General features: G+C 47.1%; 1 protein-coding gene across 4 annotated transcripts in view; it reads right to left on the bottom strand.

The window, feature by feature from the left end:
* Positions 1-13,116, bottom strand: part of SNX18 (sorting nexin 18) — a 34,643-nt gene extending 21,527 nt beyond the window's left edge. For 3 of the 4 annotated variants that reach the window (XR_005019218.1, XM_036845979.1, XM_036845978.1), the window contains exon 1: positions 11,357-13,116. Coding sequence is in view for 3 of the 4 variants with exons in the window: in XM_036845979.1 (XP_036701874.1) it covers positions 11,357-12,980 (1,624 nt within the window). In the remaining variant the exon portion in view is untranslated. Of the gene's footprint in view, positions 1-9,360; positions 9,426-11,356 lie in introns of those variants that run through there. The other variant, XM_036845980.1, reaches the window with a different exon arrangement.
* Between the last annotated feature and the right edge of the window lie 5,052 nt (positions 13,117-18,168).

Here is an 18,168-nt window from a genome sequence, read left to right as displayed (position 1 = left end):
TGAAAATCACAGATGTCAATATAACTAAGTAGAATAAAAAAAAAAAAAACCCAGAAAATAGGATTTCTAAGACTCCCTTCAGCCCCATTCCTTCTCTTTCCCTCTAATCCTTCTCCTTTTCTTAACCTGCCTATTTCTATTCCTGGCATCACTACTTTCTGTCACCCAAACGTAAAACTTCAAAGGTAACTCTAGACTCCTCAAGAGAGCCACCCCTCACCCAGCCCTACCACTCTCCCTGGCAGGTGTCTCCAGTTCACCTGCTCTTCCAAAGCCCGCCTCAAGCCTGGTCTACTAATCAGCCTCCGCCGGCCTGTACTCAGCCCACAGGAGCAGCTTCTTGGGGACCAGGCTGCACTGGGTGAGGGATGCCCCCAAGGGCTCACAGTTAGGTTTCTGTGGCTCACTTCCAGTCTGCGAAGTGGGGACAAAGAGAGAATATACCTCAAAATCTCCCATGAGGTGTAAATGGATATAATGCATATAAAACGTGAAGCATCATGCCTGGCACACAGAAAGCCCCCAAAGGATGTTCCCTACTCTTATCACAATTCCGATGTCACTCTTCAGTTTCAAACCTTTAGTGGCTGTTGACTGCCTACAGGATAAAACTCAATTTTCTAGCAGACGTACTACTTACTGTAGCATAAAGAGTACTGACCCAGGTCAAGGCAAAAAGTGAACTCAAATGCTGTCTCCTTATTAGCTGTGTAATCCTGGAAATCATTTTACGTCCCCGAGCCTCATCTCCCACAGGTACCCAGCAGGGGAGTTAACAGCTGTGCTGGGTTCAACAGTATCTCCCCCCCAACAAAATTCACATCCACCTGGAAACTGTGACTGTGACCTTATTTGGAAACAGGGTCTTTGCACATGTAATTAGTTTAGGTGAGGTTGTACTGCGTTAGCATGGGCCCTAAATCCGACGTGATTAGCATCCTTAAAAGAAAAGGAGACAAAGGGACACACAGGGAGAATGCCAGGTGAAGACGGAGGCAGACTGGAGCCAAGAACAGCAAGGAGTGCCGGCAACCACCAGAAGCTGGAAGGAGCCTCCCCTAGAGCCTTTGGAGGGAGTGTGGCCCTGCCGACACCTTCATTTTGGACTTCTAGGCTCCAGAACTGTGTGTGAGAGAATAAATTTCTACTTTTTTTAAGCCACCCGGTTTGTGGTAACTTGTTTCAGCAGTCCTGGCAAACGAATACGACAGCTAATGGTTAATGCTTAAAGACATTTGCCATAGAAAGTGGTTATTCCATGGTCCACACAAAGAAACTGAGGCTGAGAGAAGCTGCTGGTGGGAACTCAGCCCCACGTAGCTGTGGGTCCAGGCTCACAGCCACCCTGCTGCCGTACCCACTCCTGAACAGAATTAGACACAGTGGATGTGACTGCCCGCGACACTGCTGCTCACATAGCAAACAGTCAAAACTGGTGGCATAGCTACACAGACACCAGCTCCCTAACCTGCTGGACCTCCAAGTCAAGGGTCTGCAAACATTTTCTTTAAGGGTCAGATAGTAAATATTTGATGCTTTGCAAGACGAGGCAAAATCGAGGCCTATATAACCATTAAAAATGGAACCTTTAAAAAATGTAAAAAGCATCCTTCGCTCAAGTGCTATAAACAAACAGGCACCTGGGTGGGTTGGACCCGCAGGCTGTAGTCTGCAGACCCCCGCTCCAGCTCCAAGCATCTCCACTGATAGCTCCACAGGCCCTAGTGTGCAGGTCATTTTACGTTCCTTCCTGTTCCTTGCCCCACTCCTGTTGGCAAACAGCCCCTTCTGTCTCCTCCTCCCCACTGCCACAGACACTGCCTCAGTTTGGGATTGCACCATGTCTTGCCTGAATCATTGCAAGAACTCCCCATCTTGCCCCACCCTGAGCCACCCTTCACACCTGTCTCCAGGACCTGCGCATCTGAAGGGCAGGCCCGACCACATCAATACCCTTGTCTGATCTTCTATGATGCTCCCCCCATCACCTCCAGCAGCACATCAAAATCACGTGAGGACCTTTCTTAAGAACATCAATGTCTAGGCCACACATTCCTGACATTCAGATTCAACAGATCCAGGGTGGGGCCCATGTAAAGCTGCAACCACTCCAAGGCTGACTGTGCGAGGCACCCAGAATTTAATCCCTGACTTTTGTACATATGGTTCCCTCCGCCCAGAATGCCCTTCCCTGCTCTGCCTACCAGGCAAACTTCCAACTGCTTTTCAAAACTCTTCTTAGACTGAGACTGGGAGAAGCCACCCTTGAACTCTCCCGTTCACTCCGCATAGTTAATCATGTCTCCTCTGTCCTACTTTACACCATGGCACGTGCCCACGACTGCATGAGTCACGCTGTACAGTGACAGCTAACTCACCCTGTCAGCCTCCCTCACAGACCTGAGCCCTGGGCTTGCAGCGTATCAGCTTTCATATGCTTATCAAAGTTATCCTAAAGCATTCCCAAGATCAACCATGCACCTTCCATCAATGTTCCCCCAAAAGTCAAAATACAATTATCTTTCAAAGGGAAAACCAGTGCTACCACCCAAACCTCTAACACAAACGACAGCAACTCTCCATCCTCTGGATTCCCACACACTCTTATTATACAGGCACTAAGTGAGATCTACCTCCTATTTCAGCTTTCTGCACACACATCCTCCCTCCCTCATGGAACTGCGTCTTCCCTGAGGGCAAGTACCTCCTGCTCAGCACCTCAGTACTTTGTGTATCCAAGTCACTCAACAGGGTGAATGCACCCACTCTGGATCATACGCTTCGAATGAAGCAAAAGGGACCCCAGTAAAAGTATTATCATGAAGGCTTACCGAAGAGGAAAGAAGTACAGGATATACAAGTTTAAACATCAGGAATCAATATAAAGTGAAACCTAAGGTACATAATATTAATTTTTCTGGCACATAAAGCATTTTCAAACTTCCTCCCCGCCGCCCCAATGAATTTTGGAAAGTCATTTCGTAGATACTTAAGTCTAAGACTTTTAAATCGCTCACATGTTAATGACCTCACCCATAAACCATATCCAGATCCTATCTTTATTTCCTGTACACTTTTAAACCCTGTTATCCATCATCATATAAATTGAAAAACAAAAACATTCTATGAATCACAGAAGAAATCTATTTCAAAATCAACCAAAAAATACTTACAGGAGTGCCTACTTCATTAATTCAACAAGCATTCATTAAGTACTTACTATGCAGGCACAAAACGGTGGAACTTCATACCAGAGGAACATAAAAACTCTGACCCCCGAACACTAACCAAGCAATGTATCGTCTCTGGCACACCAGTCAGTGTTCCATCAGCGATGGTGACTTGGAAAAGGGCTGGGATACTCCAAGGAAGAGAACTCGACCTGAGGCTTGACTGTGCATGTGCTGGGTGGGGTAGGTGTGGAACAGAACGCAGGAGCCCGTCAGTCTCAAAGCATTACACTCAGGTCCTGACGGCCCATCCCCGCCTCTGTGCCACTCACGGCCTTCCTCACCTCAGCTGACGGAAACTCCATTCTCAGTGTTGGTGAAGCCAAAAACCAGAGTCACCCTTGATGACTCCTCTTCCTCTCAGGTGCCACATCTGATCCCTTAGGAAAACCTGCAGATTCTATCTCCAAAACATACCTAGAGTGGGACCCCTCCTCACTGTCTCATCATCTCTCACCTGGATTATTAGATTATTGGCTCCCTGCTCCTACCTTTGACCCCCTCCCCCCCTCCCCCTTCTATTCTCAACACACCAACTGGACTAGGTCTCTTCCGAGGTCTACTGGTACATCATTCCTTCGCTCAACACCTGCAATGGCTCCCTTCTCACTTGAGCTTTTACTCCAAATCCTGACAATGACCTCTAAAGCCCTATAAGCTGAACCTTCTGGGACCTCATCTCCTACTCAGACCCTCTTAGCTCCAAGTACCTGGCCTCCTCCTGCCTGGCCAGCATACACCCATGCCAACGCCTTTGCTCTAGCTGTATCTTCTGCCTGAGAAGCTCTGCCCCACACCTGCTTGGCTAACTCCCTCACCTCCTCCAGGCCTCGGCTGAAATCTCACCTTCTCAGGGAGGCCTCAACGATCACCCTTTTCATTCTGCCTCCTGCCTCCCCATCCCCACTTGAACCGTTCCACTTTAATTTTTTCCCCTAACACATATCATCCTTTGACGTACATTATAATTACTTACTGTGTGTTTTCCCTTGTGGCTCCACCCTGCTAGAATGTAAACGCCACAAGGGCAGTGATCTTTGTTTTGACTACTGATGCAACCCTAGCATCTTTATAGTGCCTGACCTATGATGGGCACTTAAATATTTGTTGAATAAAATCAGGTTTATCTTTCAGAGGATCCCATGAATAAATCGAATGATGTTAAGCTCCCCTCCGTAACCACTGTCTCCCTACCTGCCAAATAACACATAAAATTTCTTTATCAGAAGAGAAAAGTCACATCACAGTAAGAGATGTAAAGTTCTAAGAAAAGGAGCAGAAATGACGCGGACTAAAACTCGTCCACACTGAAGTTTAACCAAGCTACAAATCCAAGAGCAACAATGCAAGGCTGGTTCTACTTCCGGAGAGGAGACAGTACTAGAACTCAAAGCGAAGTACAGTTTGTAGGAGGGAAAAAGCCCGTCACACCTTCCCTCTTTGGTGGCCCTATTAATTACAACCTCATTGGGGTAGGAGGGAAGCTGCTCCAGCACCCAGCTCGCCTCAGCTTCGGAACACCTACGCGCTCTCGCCCGCAGGCAAGAGGCCACATAGTCATCACTTTCACAACCGCAGCACCTGGCGGGCAAGCCCTGCATGCATGTTTGCTGATCCAAACTAAACGTGCATGACTCTTCTTTCACGTCAACTGATAAAGGATTTTCACACTCCTAGATTACACAGTCACGTAAGCAAATAGAACGCTACTGAAACTAGCCTGAAACAACGTCGAAATGTTCATCATATACTTAGGAGTATTTTATTTTCAATGTAGGAACGGTGCTATTAAAGTCAAACAACAAAACGATACCTAGGAAATCATGAACTTCACATTTACAGATGAGGGAACTGAAGCTCAGAAATGCCAGTGCTTTGTGCAAGGCCACAAGTAATTTGGAGGAGGAGAGGGACTGGCGACAGCAAACTGGTGACCCCACTAACACTGATGTTTATTCCTCCGTTACCATTTCTTCTGGTGTGCAATACAGGACAGCTGAGTTAAAATACAACGTTCAACTGCTATACCGATGCCCCCTTGGCGTTTCATACTTTTGCCTGCAATTCTGGTGGTAAAAGGCCACCAAGAGGGATGATAAGATCCCTGGAATTGCCTTTTAAGGGAGAGTACCTCCCATTTTAAAGGTCCCGTTTTACTTTGCAAAAAAAAAAATCAAGGATTTAAGTGAGCAGCTACTAAGAACCATAACATTTGATCCTCATGATGATCTTATGAGGAAGTGTTCCCACTCTGGCAATGCGAAAACAATGCTTACAGAGGTTAAAACAGTCTGCCCAAAGCTTCCCTCACATCACACACTGGTCGCCCAGATGCCAGGCTGGCCCACAGTGGTGAGACTCTGCCTGTGGGACTCTAGAGCCGACTCAGCTCCCTGTCAGACCTGGGCCAGCCCTGTCTCCTCTGTGTAGGCCCGGGGGCTCTCAGCAACCTGGCACACAGCTTCTCTGCCACTAGTCAAAAAACTCCATGAGGGGACTTCCTGGTGGTCCAGTGGTTAAGACTCCGCGCTTCCACTGCAAGGGACACGGGTTCGATCCCTGGTCGGGGAACTAAGCTCCTGCGTGCCGCTTGGCACGGCCAAGAAATAAAATTTAAAACAAACAAACAAACAAAATTCATGAGGATCAGAGTCCTGTCTGTCCCTCCTGCAGACACGAATCGAGTCTGTGCTCTGTAAACGTGGGATGACAGACAGTACAGGTCTTCCGGGCCCAGTCTCTCTAAACAGAGCTAAGCATTATTGTGCTATTTGTGTGTGTGTGTGTGTGTGTGATCATCATAAACTGATGGCAAATCAAATCTAACTTGATATTACACTTTGGTTTTAAAACACTTTGAGAGACAATACAGCAGATTTTTATTCAGCCTGAAAAGAGGGAATGTAGTTTAAGAAAAGTGTCATGTTTGTATCGGTTGTTTGGGTTCCACACAGTCTTTGGAAATCCAAAGATGACCAGACAGGAGCTTGTGAGGAGGATACGTCTGAATAAAGAGGAAAGTCCAGCTGAGTCCGAGAGTCCTCAGAAGACCTGAGTGGGAGTGTGGGTCCCCGCCTCCTTTGGGCTCTGTGGTGCCCAGCCTAACAGACTGGGTTTCCCGGTGTGATTCTCACTAGGGCTTCGTGGCTCCAAAAAGGAGTCAGAGAAACCAGTGACAGGGTGATGTGAGCAGTATCCCCACCTAGATCGTGACCAAGACTGTTGGTGGCCAGTCATGCTGACGTTTCAACCAAGGAATTCAGTCATCTATAACAAAAGCCCCAAAGGTAACCTCGTCTTCACTAAGAAAATACAGTTGGGCCAAAGATTAAGGCCTGGAACTGAAGTTTCTTTAAAAAATAGCTGGGGATGGAGGGGAGAGGAGAAATGGGTGCAGTTAAGACGGGGCTAAAGCAAAAAAGATGAATGACCTCGGTTTCTAGCCGAGGTTTCAAAATAAGGATGAGCTTGTAAACAGCCCGCGTATTAGACCTTTTCTCTGTATTACTGGCACCACCCTCTCAGGGCTATTTTTAACTACAGGAGAAAGGGGAGCAGAGAGGGAAGGGCTCACGGTGGCCCAGCCTCACCTCGTGTGCCCTGCCGGGACTCCGGCTATCTTTAATTAATGTCTGAGGGACATAAGACCGACCCTCCCTGTGCTGAAAGGAAGCACAATGGTGAAATTCTACCCCACAAGACTGATAGGCCCACTACTGGTGTACCATTCCTGAGGTCCCGGGGCTGTTTTCTGTTCAAAAGAAGGCTCCATCTGGAACGTTTACAGAGGGCAGTGAAGTAGACCCTGCCTGCATGTTTAATTTACAAGTACAGAAAACAGGACTGCCTTGTTTATTTATCTAGCTCTGCATCCTCGCTTCACACACTAAGACTACATTTTACCAACCAATCACTTTTACATGATTTTATACCTTTTCTCTGGAATACAATTTCCCTTTAAGTGACTCCCTCTGGCTATCTAGTCCAGATTCATAAACAAAGATGAAACCAACATTTCTCATCATCTAACTTTACAGCCTTTCCCTTTCGCAATATTCCCCAAGAGATAAGCCTAAAGCTTTTAAACCACCACAACTCGCTGCCATTCAGATTAAGCTTCATTAAATATTAGAGGTAAATCGTATCTTTGGAAACAGAATTGAATATGCTAGGAAACTGACAGTGAAATATATTCTATGTACCACGCCAAACTCAGCAAGGTCGGCATTATAAAGGCATACTGCAGGCAGGGGCGATAAAGAGGGAAAGGATAAAAGGCTGCCATTTCAAGAAAAGACAATCAAGACCACAGGGTTACAAAGCTCACTGATGGACCTGTGCAGACTGGTTAGTCAGCGATCAATGAACTGCCCATGAACAAAGATTTAAGGGACTCCTGTGAAGACAAAGCAAAATATGAAGAAAATTCAAACAGGTTCTGAATTCCACCTACTGTACTTCAAACTACAGCAAACTGCCTTCTTCCCATACTCAACTCCATTAACCGAAATAGGTCTGTTTATCCAAGACTTCATCAGCTGATGAAAAAATCAGAATTCTAACCATTCCCTTTTCACTGAAGGAAACACAAGGCTCTCTTCACTTTTGCAGAAAGTACTTATACTAAAACCATTATTAAGTTTAAGCGATGGTTTCGGTACTAAGTAGAGTCAGAAAACCCCAGTCCACCACATTTGAGAGTATTTGAGTCTTCCACCCTCTTTCTGGAGCTGGTTCCTCACCAGCCTCAGATGTCCATCCTGAGACCAGTTGCATTTTCTTAATGGGACATGAAGGCAGGCTGCAAAGCAGGTGGATGTCCTCCCACTGCAGAAATATTACTCACTGGTTGAGTGCCTGGGCAGTTCTGTAGAGAGGGATCTAGCAGGACCTGTTTCCCCTCCCACTTTTTATCGCCTAAGCCTATATGGAGAGGAGATGCCAGGCGATGACCAAGAATAAAGCAAACTATCGGGAAAGTATGTGAGAAGATCATCAATTTGCCGGGGAAACTTATGACAGGACTTACAGTTAAACTATGGCCAACGGTCCAGCTCGGCACTCTCCAATTAGAACCTGCAGCGGGAAGGAAATATTCCTCACACCTCTGTTGTCCAATGTGGTAGCCGCTAGCTATAAAACACTTGAAATATAGCTAGTGGGACTAAGGAACTGAACTTTATTTTATTTTAACTAACTTAAATAGTCCCACGTGGCTTGCAGACCCAGCATGGAACAGCACAGGTTCAGAACGCTAGGAAAGCTGGCTGATGGCAGCAGTCTCCTGGGTAAGAAAAAGGCTCAGAGGAGCCTAATGTTCCTGTCCTTTCCCCCAGAATTAAGGGGGGGGAAAAACTAATTAACTCCCCTTTTTAACTGCTTTAGTAATTAAAAAGCACTTTCTAATCATTTTCTGACAACTGAATGTGGGTCTCTTAATATATGATTAGAACATGTAAAATGTACAAGTGGTGAAACTGCTTTTCTCTTACTATAAACAATGAAGACTTAAGACTTGAAATAACTATTTTCAATTTTTAAATTTCTCCCAAGTTGAAATATAAACTTTGGACCAAATACTTACAACAAAAGATTGTATACGCTGCTTAAAGATTTTCACTTTTTTTTTTTTTTTTGGCTCTCCTCTCAAAAGTCACAGTAAGGCCTCTGATATGATTACACATTGAGGCCTTGGAGGAAAAAACAACTTGCAAACAAAATCCCCAAGTGCTCAGACTAAGAAAGATTCATTCCAACAGCAATTGTGTAGAGGTGGTGGCGGGGGGCGGGGGGGTGGGGGGAGGTGTTTGAGCTGCTCTTTACAACCACGTGAACATCCAGAACATGTTCAAAAAGCTTTAGCCTGGCTAAAGCTCATCTGTGTTCCTAAAAACGGCCAGCACCAGCATCCTTGATAAACGCTGGCTGTAAACAAATGCTTTTAGCCTTATGTACTGCACACTATAGCTTTAAATGGCAGTACATTCTAAAGACACGTCATCTAGGGACACAGGTTCCCTGTACGTTACACACCAAGGCTACAGCAGAAACAAACTACGTTGAATATCAACTGGTGTTCTTTCCGAAGTTCCTGAAGATTATGTTTAGTGCCCTTGAATTGTTTAAACAACTTAAAAATGGTACTGGTTTTAATGAAGGAAGTTTCTCAAATCCCAGCAGGAAACAATTTTAGTTCTAGGGTTAAAAAAATAAACTATATACACGGTTTAACAGGCTACATATAAACTCAAAATCGACCTTCGAGCAAACATCACACCTTTTCTAATAAATAATTTCAACGGCAGAGCACCTGACAAGACTGAGTGTGTGGTCTGATGACAGTCAAACCAGCGAATGGATGGATGAAACCCTGTAGTAGCCAGTCACCCGTGTGTGGCTGCAGGAGTCTGTCCTGGCTCCACCCCTTCAACTATTTACCAAGAATTTGCATAAACTTACGGAAACAGTTAAAAAGGCGGCCAGCACTGATGTAACACAATGGGATTTAAATATAAGGTCCTACATTAAAGGCTCAAAGAGCCAGTGGCAACAGCACCATCCAAAACGTCAAGGATTCACAGCAATTTATGCAAAAAAGCATAAGGAATGTAGATGCAGGTTCAATGCAGGTCAAAAGCGATATGGCTGCTCAAATAGCTAATTCAACCTTACACTGCACTTAAAACATGTAAATTGCCAAGAAAGTTACTGTTCTCTACTAAAACTAGTACTGCAGATGTTTGGGGTGCATTTTATCAGGGGCAACGCCAAGATCAACATGTGTGAAGGACCCCCCCCTTTGGTAAGTTAGAGACTGTCACATACTTGGAAGGGGAAGGACTGCAGCAGAGGGGAAGGAAGCTGCTGTCCCCAAAGGTCTGAAGGGCTGACATGTTGGTGAGGAATAGACTTATTTTGTGTGGTTCCAGGGAACAGAAAGAGAATCAAGAGAGGCAAATTTTAGTTCAATACCAGGAAGAATAGGTCAAAGATCAGGGCTGTTCATAAGGGGACTGGCCCACATGGCAGGGCAGTGAGCATCTCATTACTGAAGGCCAGGCCTGGTGGCCCAAGGTTTCCACCACCTCAGGAAGGTAGTTAGGTGACTCCCTCTTCCCTCTCCACACTGAACAGAAGACATTCACAGGCAAGGCTGCCTCCCTAACTCCACCCCCTCCCCATTCTCCCTCTCTCGAGGCATGCTATCAGAAGTTGGTGACTAACGTTGACAGGAATTACTAATTTATTTATTGCAGATTGTAAAAAAACAATCTGCAAACTTTAGTGCTTTAACAGTAGTTAGGGACTCTAAGAACTACTAACGAAACGAGCTCTGACAGGCAGCTAGGCAGCTAACTCACTGGGATACCAGAAGCACTGCTCTCCGACACAGTCCTCAGAGATGCTATACATTCTACATAGCTTCCCTGCATCATTCTCCTAAATAATACTCTTAATTTCAGTCTGTTAATAGACTCCAAACTCAAGATGACCGAACCTAAAGAGATTAGTTTCCTTAAAACTTCCTGAAATTAGAGTGAGTCTTTTACCTCAATTTACAAAGGTTGCAAGCAAGAAGCCTGTGCAGGAAATTCCTAAGCTTCCCCAGCTAGTACCTCAGAGAACTGACCCTGATGTCTACCAGCGCAGTGACTGAGTGGTGTGCAGGGCGAAAGCAGGACTTACCTTTGTTTGCAGATATCCATTCTCCCCCCCCTCTTATTGCCACACTTCCGGAAACCCACGACTAAGTGACACTGCCAGTGTCCAAACGGATGCCTAACATGGTTTGGGTCCCCTTCTAATTCTACCCTAGACACAAGATTACAGATCCCAGAAGCTCATTACCCAACTATTCAAACTCTAAAATGACAGCACTGTCATCAAAAGTACTCTCAGAAACTCCTCTGAAGAGTACCGGCGCCCTGTCTGCAAATATTTTAAGGAGGAAGCTACCGGCCCACAATCCGCCCTACGCTCAGGGCACCGCTTGGCTGTCCACATCCCTGCTGTATTCCCGACCTGTGGGATATTAATCTGAAACAGACGATGGTAGTTCTGTCAAAGGCACCCTTTCAGCCTGAAGAACACATTCCACACCACCTGCTCTAAAGGCCAGGCTTTACCTTTCTGAACGTGGATGATGTCGGGGAAGTTGGCCAGGTGCCCCTGATACAGCGCTAACAGGTCCATGACGGGGTCCAGGTCCTGCCTGGGCTGCTCGGCGAAGAGCTCGCCGATGGCGTCGTAGGCATCTCCGGTGAAGGCGATGGCCTGGTTCAGGCCGGCCGAGAAGGCCTGCTGGTCCAGCTCAAAGGCCTGGCTGAGGCCGCGGAAGGACTGGCCCACCTTCTGATACTCCTTCTTGAAGCCCGTCACCTGCTTGCGCGCGAATTCATTGGCCGTGTGGTTGAGCTGCAGCGCGCTGTCGTCCATCTTCTTGGTGAAGCACTTGAAGCCGTCGATCTTGCTCTCCACCTCCTGCAGGTCGAGGGCGGCAGCGGGGGGTGTGCTCAGGGTCAGGAAGAAGTTGGCGCCCACCATCTCATCCTTCTCGGCCTTCCTCTTGCCCTGTTTCCAGGCCTTCTCGTCGGTGCTGCTGGGGCAGGTCAGGAAGTGCTGGAAGACGTCGCACTGCGCCAGCACCGGGTGGCTGGCCATGTGGTTCATCCACCAGATCAGGCCCTTCCTGCGCTTGGAGATGAAGTCCTCCTCGAAGCGGCCGGTGGCCTGCTTCTCGGGCAGGTGGGGCACCGAGATGACGGGGAACTTCTCGGCCAGGCGCGCATACAGCCAGTCGAAGTGCTTGTAGCGCCGGTGCACTGGCACCTGCGTGTGCGTGGGCACCAGCTTGTAGGAGATGTAGCTCTTCATGCCCTTGAACTTGGTCTGCTTGGTGGGGTCGTCGATGGTGCACTGGAAGGGGTAGGGGTTCTCCTGCCACTCGGGGCCGTAGGGCCCCAGCACCACGCACAGCTTGTCCCCGTCCTTCACGAAACCCGACGCCTCGCCCAGCACGAAGGCCTCCCCGCCCGACTTGACGAAGGTGGAGAAGCGGTTGAGGTTGCGGCTCACGGTGGCCGAGCTCTTGGCCCCCGATGGGTGGTGCTGCGAGGGCGCCGAGCCGCCGCGGGAGCCCAGCGACAAGTCGGAGCGCGTGGACAGGCGGTAGCGGCCCGCAGCGCCGACGCCCCCCGACGACGAGCCGTCGAGGTCCGGGTACGCGCCGCTACCCAGCACGCCCGGCTCGTCAGCCACCGTGGAGCTGTCGTCCCACTCGTCGTCCCAGTCATCGTCGCTGCCCTGACTGGCCTGGTAGCCGCCGCCGTAGAGCTGCTGCGGCGACGGCTGCAGGGCACCCCCGCCATACGAGAAGCCAGCGCCCGGCGGCTGGAAGGTGCTCGGCGGCGGCGCCTGCTGCGGTTGCAGCAGCGGCTGGAAGGCGTCGGGCGGCGGCTTGAAGGAGGCGGGCGGCGCGGCGGGCAGGGGCTCGAAACCGCCGGGTGGCACGTTGGCGTAGCGGGCCGGGGCGCCCGGGCCGCCGTCGCCCGCCGGGCCGGGCTCGGGGGCTCGGATCACCTGCACGTACGAGGCCGGGAAGAGGCCGCGGTCCCCGCGGCTGTTGATCCCCTCGAGCCAGCCCTCGATGTCCTGCTCGCTGCACAGGCTCAGCACCTCGTGCTCCCGCAGCGAGATCTCGCCCGGGTTCTCCGACCTGAAGTCGTACAGCGCCCGGGCGCGCAGCGCCATGGTCCCAGCGCCACGGAGGGCTGCCCCCGACTCCTGGCGCCCCGAGCCTGGTGCCCGCCCGAGGGGGCCGCAGTGGTGCCCGCGCCCTGGCGCGCGGAGAGGAGCCCCGAAGGCGGCGCACACTCCGGTGCCCCTGCCCGCCGGTCGCGCCCTCCGCAACCTCCGCGCCGCTCGGCTTGTAGCGCCGACTGCCGCGCTGGGCGGCCGCCGCGGCCGGTTGGGGGCGGGGCCCGCGGCCTCCCACGTCCCCAGCTACGCTAATCCACGGCCGAGAGCCGCGCGCCAGGCGAGAGCAAGCGATGGCCGAGCCGCCGCGTCCGCCCCCAGGTCCGACTCCATGGCTGCCACCGCCGCCTTGTGGCCAGTGACGCGCAATGAGGCCCAGGGGTGAGAGCTGCGGGTGAAGGTTTCTATTCAGGAGTGAATTGTCTGAGACTTTTCTAGGCTTTTAAGTTAAAAAACGTATCCTAGAAAGTAAGTAAATGTTTGCGTTGTTGATAAGCGTTCCCACTCTGAGCGCTCATTGAATACTCGTACAATGACTTAACCCATGCGTCTGTTAAAGGATTTTCAATGAATATTAGCGATTGCGCTAAGAAGAGAGACAGGATGCCTGTGGAGAAGCTCCCTTTCATCTTCTCCCCACTGGAGGCTTTTGGTCAAAAAGGGAGAATGACAAGAGCAAAGTAAGGAAAGGCGGTGTGTTTGACCAACTAAGAGGCTAAGGGTGGTGTGGGGAAGGAGGCACTGGAGAGTTTACACTAAAAGAAGTTTGCATGCATCCCTTCCCCTCCCTAAGACACATGAATGAGACCTTAAGCTTCCGCGCCAGGCTGCTGGGTTCAATCGGCCTCCTGATAATACCTATCTGTAAGACCTTGAGCAAGTTACTTATTGGACTCCTAGGTTTGTTGTGGGGATTTGATAATCATGTAATCCCTATTTATAGATGAGGAAAATGAAACAGAGCTTAATATATGACTGGAATTATTCGTGGTAAGCACAGTTTAAGTGTTTGCTGCTGCTGTTGCTGCTGTTACTGTTATTTTGGAAAGCAAAACCTCTGTCCTCCTTCATAAAGATAATGGGCGTCCTAAATTACAATTTTGGGGTATATGCCCCAGGAAGGGTACCAGTGTTCACACCCCTGCTCCTAGTCTGAGATCAGTGACCATCCCTCTCCATTCATCTCTGTCTCACTATATTTATATTATTTTTAAGATAAGTAGATTAAAAAAATCACTTCCTGAAACATTAATCAACTCCAGTCTGCCTTGTTTCACATCTTCTTTTCCTTCAGTGTATAGGTTGCCTAAAGCTTTTTCTTCTCAGAATCCCCTCTTATTGTCTAGCCTAATTATTCCTTTGAAGACACCTCTGATTGGGTGTTAGCATTCATATGTCATTAATTTCATCCTGTCCTCTGACCCTTTTCAAGCAAATCTGGGAAACAAGCCAGAAGAGTGTACAATTATTGTAAGAGCTGTGGTATTCTAAGCATTCTGCACAAAACCACCAACCCAGTATACCAGAATCACTCCCATAGTGTTTAGCCTTAATGCAAAACCTTAATTCAATGCAGTAAGCAAATTCTGAATTACACCATTTGTAGCTGAAAATTCTGGGTTAGGACAATTCTCACAGTAAGTAACAGAGGTCATTGAATTTCGGCATCAACAATTTATGTGGTCAGAAACATGAAGTCAACATTTATGAAACATCTAGAATACAATTTATTGTACTTAGTAACTTCTGAGAAGCTAATCTAGAATATTTAAGATAAATACATTTAGTTTCATCCTTACTATTCATCTGGTAGTTACTCCTTAGGTTAAAGAGTTAAAGTAGCAGGAAACTTGCAACGCTTCAGGCTTTCAAATAGAGAGGGAGACTGAAAATCCATTTTGGGGGTGAAAATTCCAGGAGTTTGAGAGTATGGCATTTACAGACAGGTTGGGCTGCTCTGTAGAGCAGTGGTTGAGGAACCGTTGGGATTCGGAGGTTGTTTGCAGCACCAGTGCACGAGCAAATGCTTGGGGTTCATGAAGAACAGGGACATGGTACCTGGCCCTGTGGCACCCTAATGGCAGGAAAGACCCTACCGTTTAAGGGTCTTGGATATCTAGAAAATATATTCCAGTATTAGAAACTTAAAACTGTTCCCTCAGGGCTTCCCTGGTGGTGCAGTGGTTGAGAATCTGCCTGCCAATGCAGGGCACACGGGTTCGAGCCCTGGTCTGGGAAGATCCCACATGCCGCGGAGCAACTGGGCCCGTGAGCCACAATTGCTGAGCCTGCGCGTCTGGAGCCTGTGCTCCGCAACAAGAGAGGCCGCGATAGTGAGAGGCCCGCGCACCGCGATGAAGAGTGGCCCCCGCTTGCTGCAGCTAGAGGAAGCCCTCGCACAGAAACGAAGACCCAACACAGCCATAAATAAATAAATAAATAAATAAATAAAAATTAAAAAAAAAATCCTTATGTGATTTATAAAAAACAAAGAAACTGTTCACTCAGGGAAATAGATACAGTAATACATTTTTTTTAAATTTATTTATTTATTTATTTATTTTTAAAAATAAATTTATTTATTTATTTATTTAGTTTTGGCTGTGTTGGGTCTTCGTTTCTGTGCGAGGGCTTCCTCTAGTTGCGGCGAGCGGGGGCCCCTCTTCATCGCGGTGCGCGGGCCTCTCACTATCGCGGCCTCTCTTGTTGCGGAGCACAGGCTCCAGACGCGCAGGCTCAGTAGCTGTGGCCCACAGGCCCAGCTGCTCCGCGGCGTGTGGGATCTTCCCAGACCAGGGCTCGAACCCGTGTCCCCTGCATTAGCAGGCAGATTCTCAACCACTGCGCCACCAGGGAAGCCCCAGTAATATATTTTTAAAAGATTTCTCTAGAAAATGGAGCATATTATTCATAATTCAATTTACAGAATCATCATTATAGCCATCAACTATTTCTATTTCATGACGCTTTTATAAAGACAAGTCATTAGGGGACACTAAATGGCTCCAAACAACTGCATTTTCACACTTCTTCCCTTGGCCCGAGACGTGGCCAGGCCCCTGCCTCTCTTTCCGTCCCTCTCTTCCACTTGAGAGAAACCACAGTGGTTTCTTTGCTATTTCTGGAACAAGCAAAGCGTGCCTTTCATTTTTTTTTTTTTTTTTTTAGACTTTGTTTTTTTTTAGAGCAGTATTAGGTTCATAGCAAACTGAGGAGAAAGTACAGAGATTTTCCATATGCTCCCTCCCCGCCACACACACAGCCTCCGCATGGACACATCATTATCACCCGAAGTCCATAGCTTATGTTAGGATTCACTCAGTGTTGTACATTCTTTGGGTTTGGACAAATGTATAATGACATGTAGCTACCATTATATTATCATGCAGAATAGTTTCACTGCCCTAAAACTCCTCTGTCTATTAATCCCTCCCTCCCTCCCTCCTAACCCCTGGCAAACACTGATATCTTTTCTATCTCCAAAGTTTTGCCTTTTCCAGAATGTCATGTAGTTGGAAGCATACTATGTAGCCTTTTCATATTGGCTTCTTTCATTCAGTAATATGCATTTAAGATTCCTCCATGTCTTTTCATGGCCTGATAGCTCACTTCTTTCTAGCGCTGAATAATATTTCATTGCCTGGGTATGCCACAGTTTATCCACTTACCTACTGAAGGACATCTTGGTTGCTTCCAAGTTTCGCCGATTATGAATAAAGCTGCTGTAAACATCCCTGTGTGGGTTTTTTTGTGGCTATAAGTTAGCCACTCCTTTGGGTGAATATCAAGTAGCACGATTACTGGATTGTATAGTAAGAGTATGTTTAGTTTTGTAAGAAAATGCCAGTGGTCTTCTGCGGTGACTGCACAACTTTGCACTCCCACCAGCAATGAATGTGAGTCCCTCTTGTTCCACATCCTCACCATCATTTGGCGTTGTCAGTGTTCCGGATTTTGGCTATTCTAATAAGTGTGTAGTGGTATGTCACTGTTGTTTTAATTTGCATTTCCCTGATGACATATGATGTAGAGCATCTTTTCATGTGCTTATTTGCCATCTGTATATCTTCTTCAGTGAGGTATCTATTAAGGTCTTTGGCCCATTTTTAAATTGGGTTGTTTGTTTTCTTATTTTTGATTTTTAAGAATTTTTTTGTATATTTTGGATAAGAGTCCTTTATCAAATGTGTCTTTTGCAAATATTGCTCCCAGTCTGTGGCTTGTCTTCTCATTCTCTTGAATCATCTTTCACAGAGCAGAAGTTTTTGATTTTAATGAAGTCCAGCTTACCAATTATTTCTTTCATGGATAGTGCCTTTGAAGTTATATCTAAAAAGTCATTGCATACCCAAGGTCATCTAGGTTTTCTCCTATGTTATCTTCTAGGATTTTTATAGTTTTGCATCTTTACATTTAGGTCTCTGATCCATTTTGAGTTAACTTTTGTGAAGGGTGTAGGGTCTGTGTCTAGATTCATTTTTTTGCATGTGGATGTCCAGTTGTTCCAGCACCATTTGTTGAAAAACCTATCTTTGCTCTTTTATCAAAGATCAGGTGACTCTATTTATGAGTCTGTTACTGGGCTCTCTATTCTGTTCCACTGATTTATCTGTCTCTTCTTTCACCAATACCACACTGTCTTGATTACTGCAGCTTTAGAGTAAGGCTTGAAGTTGAGTACTGTCAGTCCTCTAACTTTGTTCTTCTTCGTCAATATTGTGTTGACTATTCTTGTTTTTTACCTCTCTGTATAAACTTGAGAATCAGTTTGTCGATATCTATAAAACAACTTGCTGGGATTTTGATTGGAAGTGCATTGAATCTATAGATCAAGTTGGGAAGAATTGACATCTTAGCAATATTGAGTATTCCTATTCATGAACATGGAATATCTCTCTATTTGTGTAGTTGTTCTTTAATTTCTTTCCTCAGTTTTGTTGTTTCCTCATGTAGATCTTATACATATTTTGTTAGATTTATACCTAAGTATTTCATTTTGGGGGGTGCTAATGTAAGTGGTGTAGTGTTTTTAATTTCAGTTCCACTTGTTCATTGCTGCTGGAAAACAGTTGGCTTTTGTATATTAACCTTGCATCCTGCAACCTTGCTATTATGTATTATGAATTTCGGGAAGGAATTGCTGACTCTTCTGGATTTTCTGCATAAACAATTATATCATCTG

Source organism: Balaenoptera musculus, chromosome 3, assembly GCF_009873245.2.
Source record: "Balaenoptera musculus isolate JJ_BM4_2016_0621 chromosome 3, mBalMus1.pri.v3, whole genome shotgun sequence".
In the NCBI taxonomy this organism is placed as follows: domain Eukaryota; kingdom Metazoa; phylum Chordata; class Mammalia; order Artiodactyla; family Balaenopteridae; genus Balaenoptera; species Balaenoptera musculus.
The sequence above is the reverse complement of the archived record's forward strand: the minus strand, read 5'-3'. Positions and strand labels throughout refer to the sequence as shown.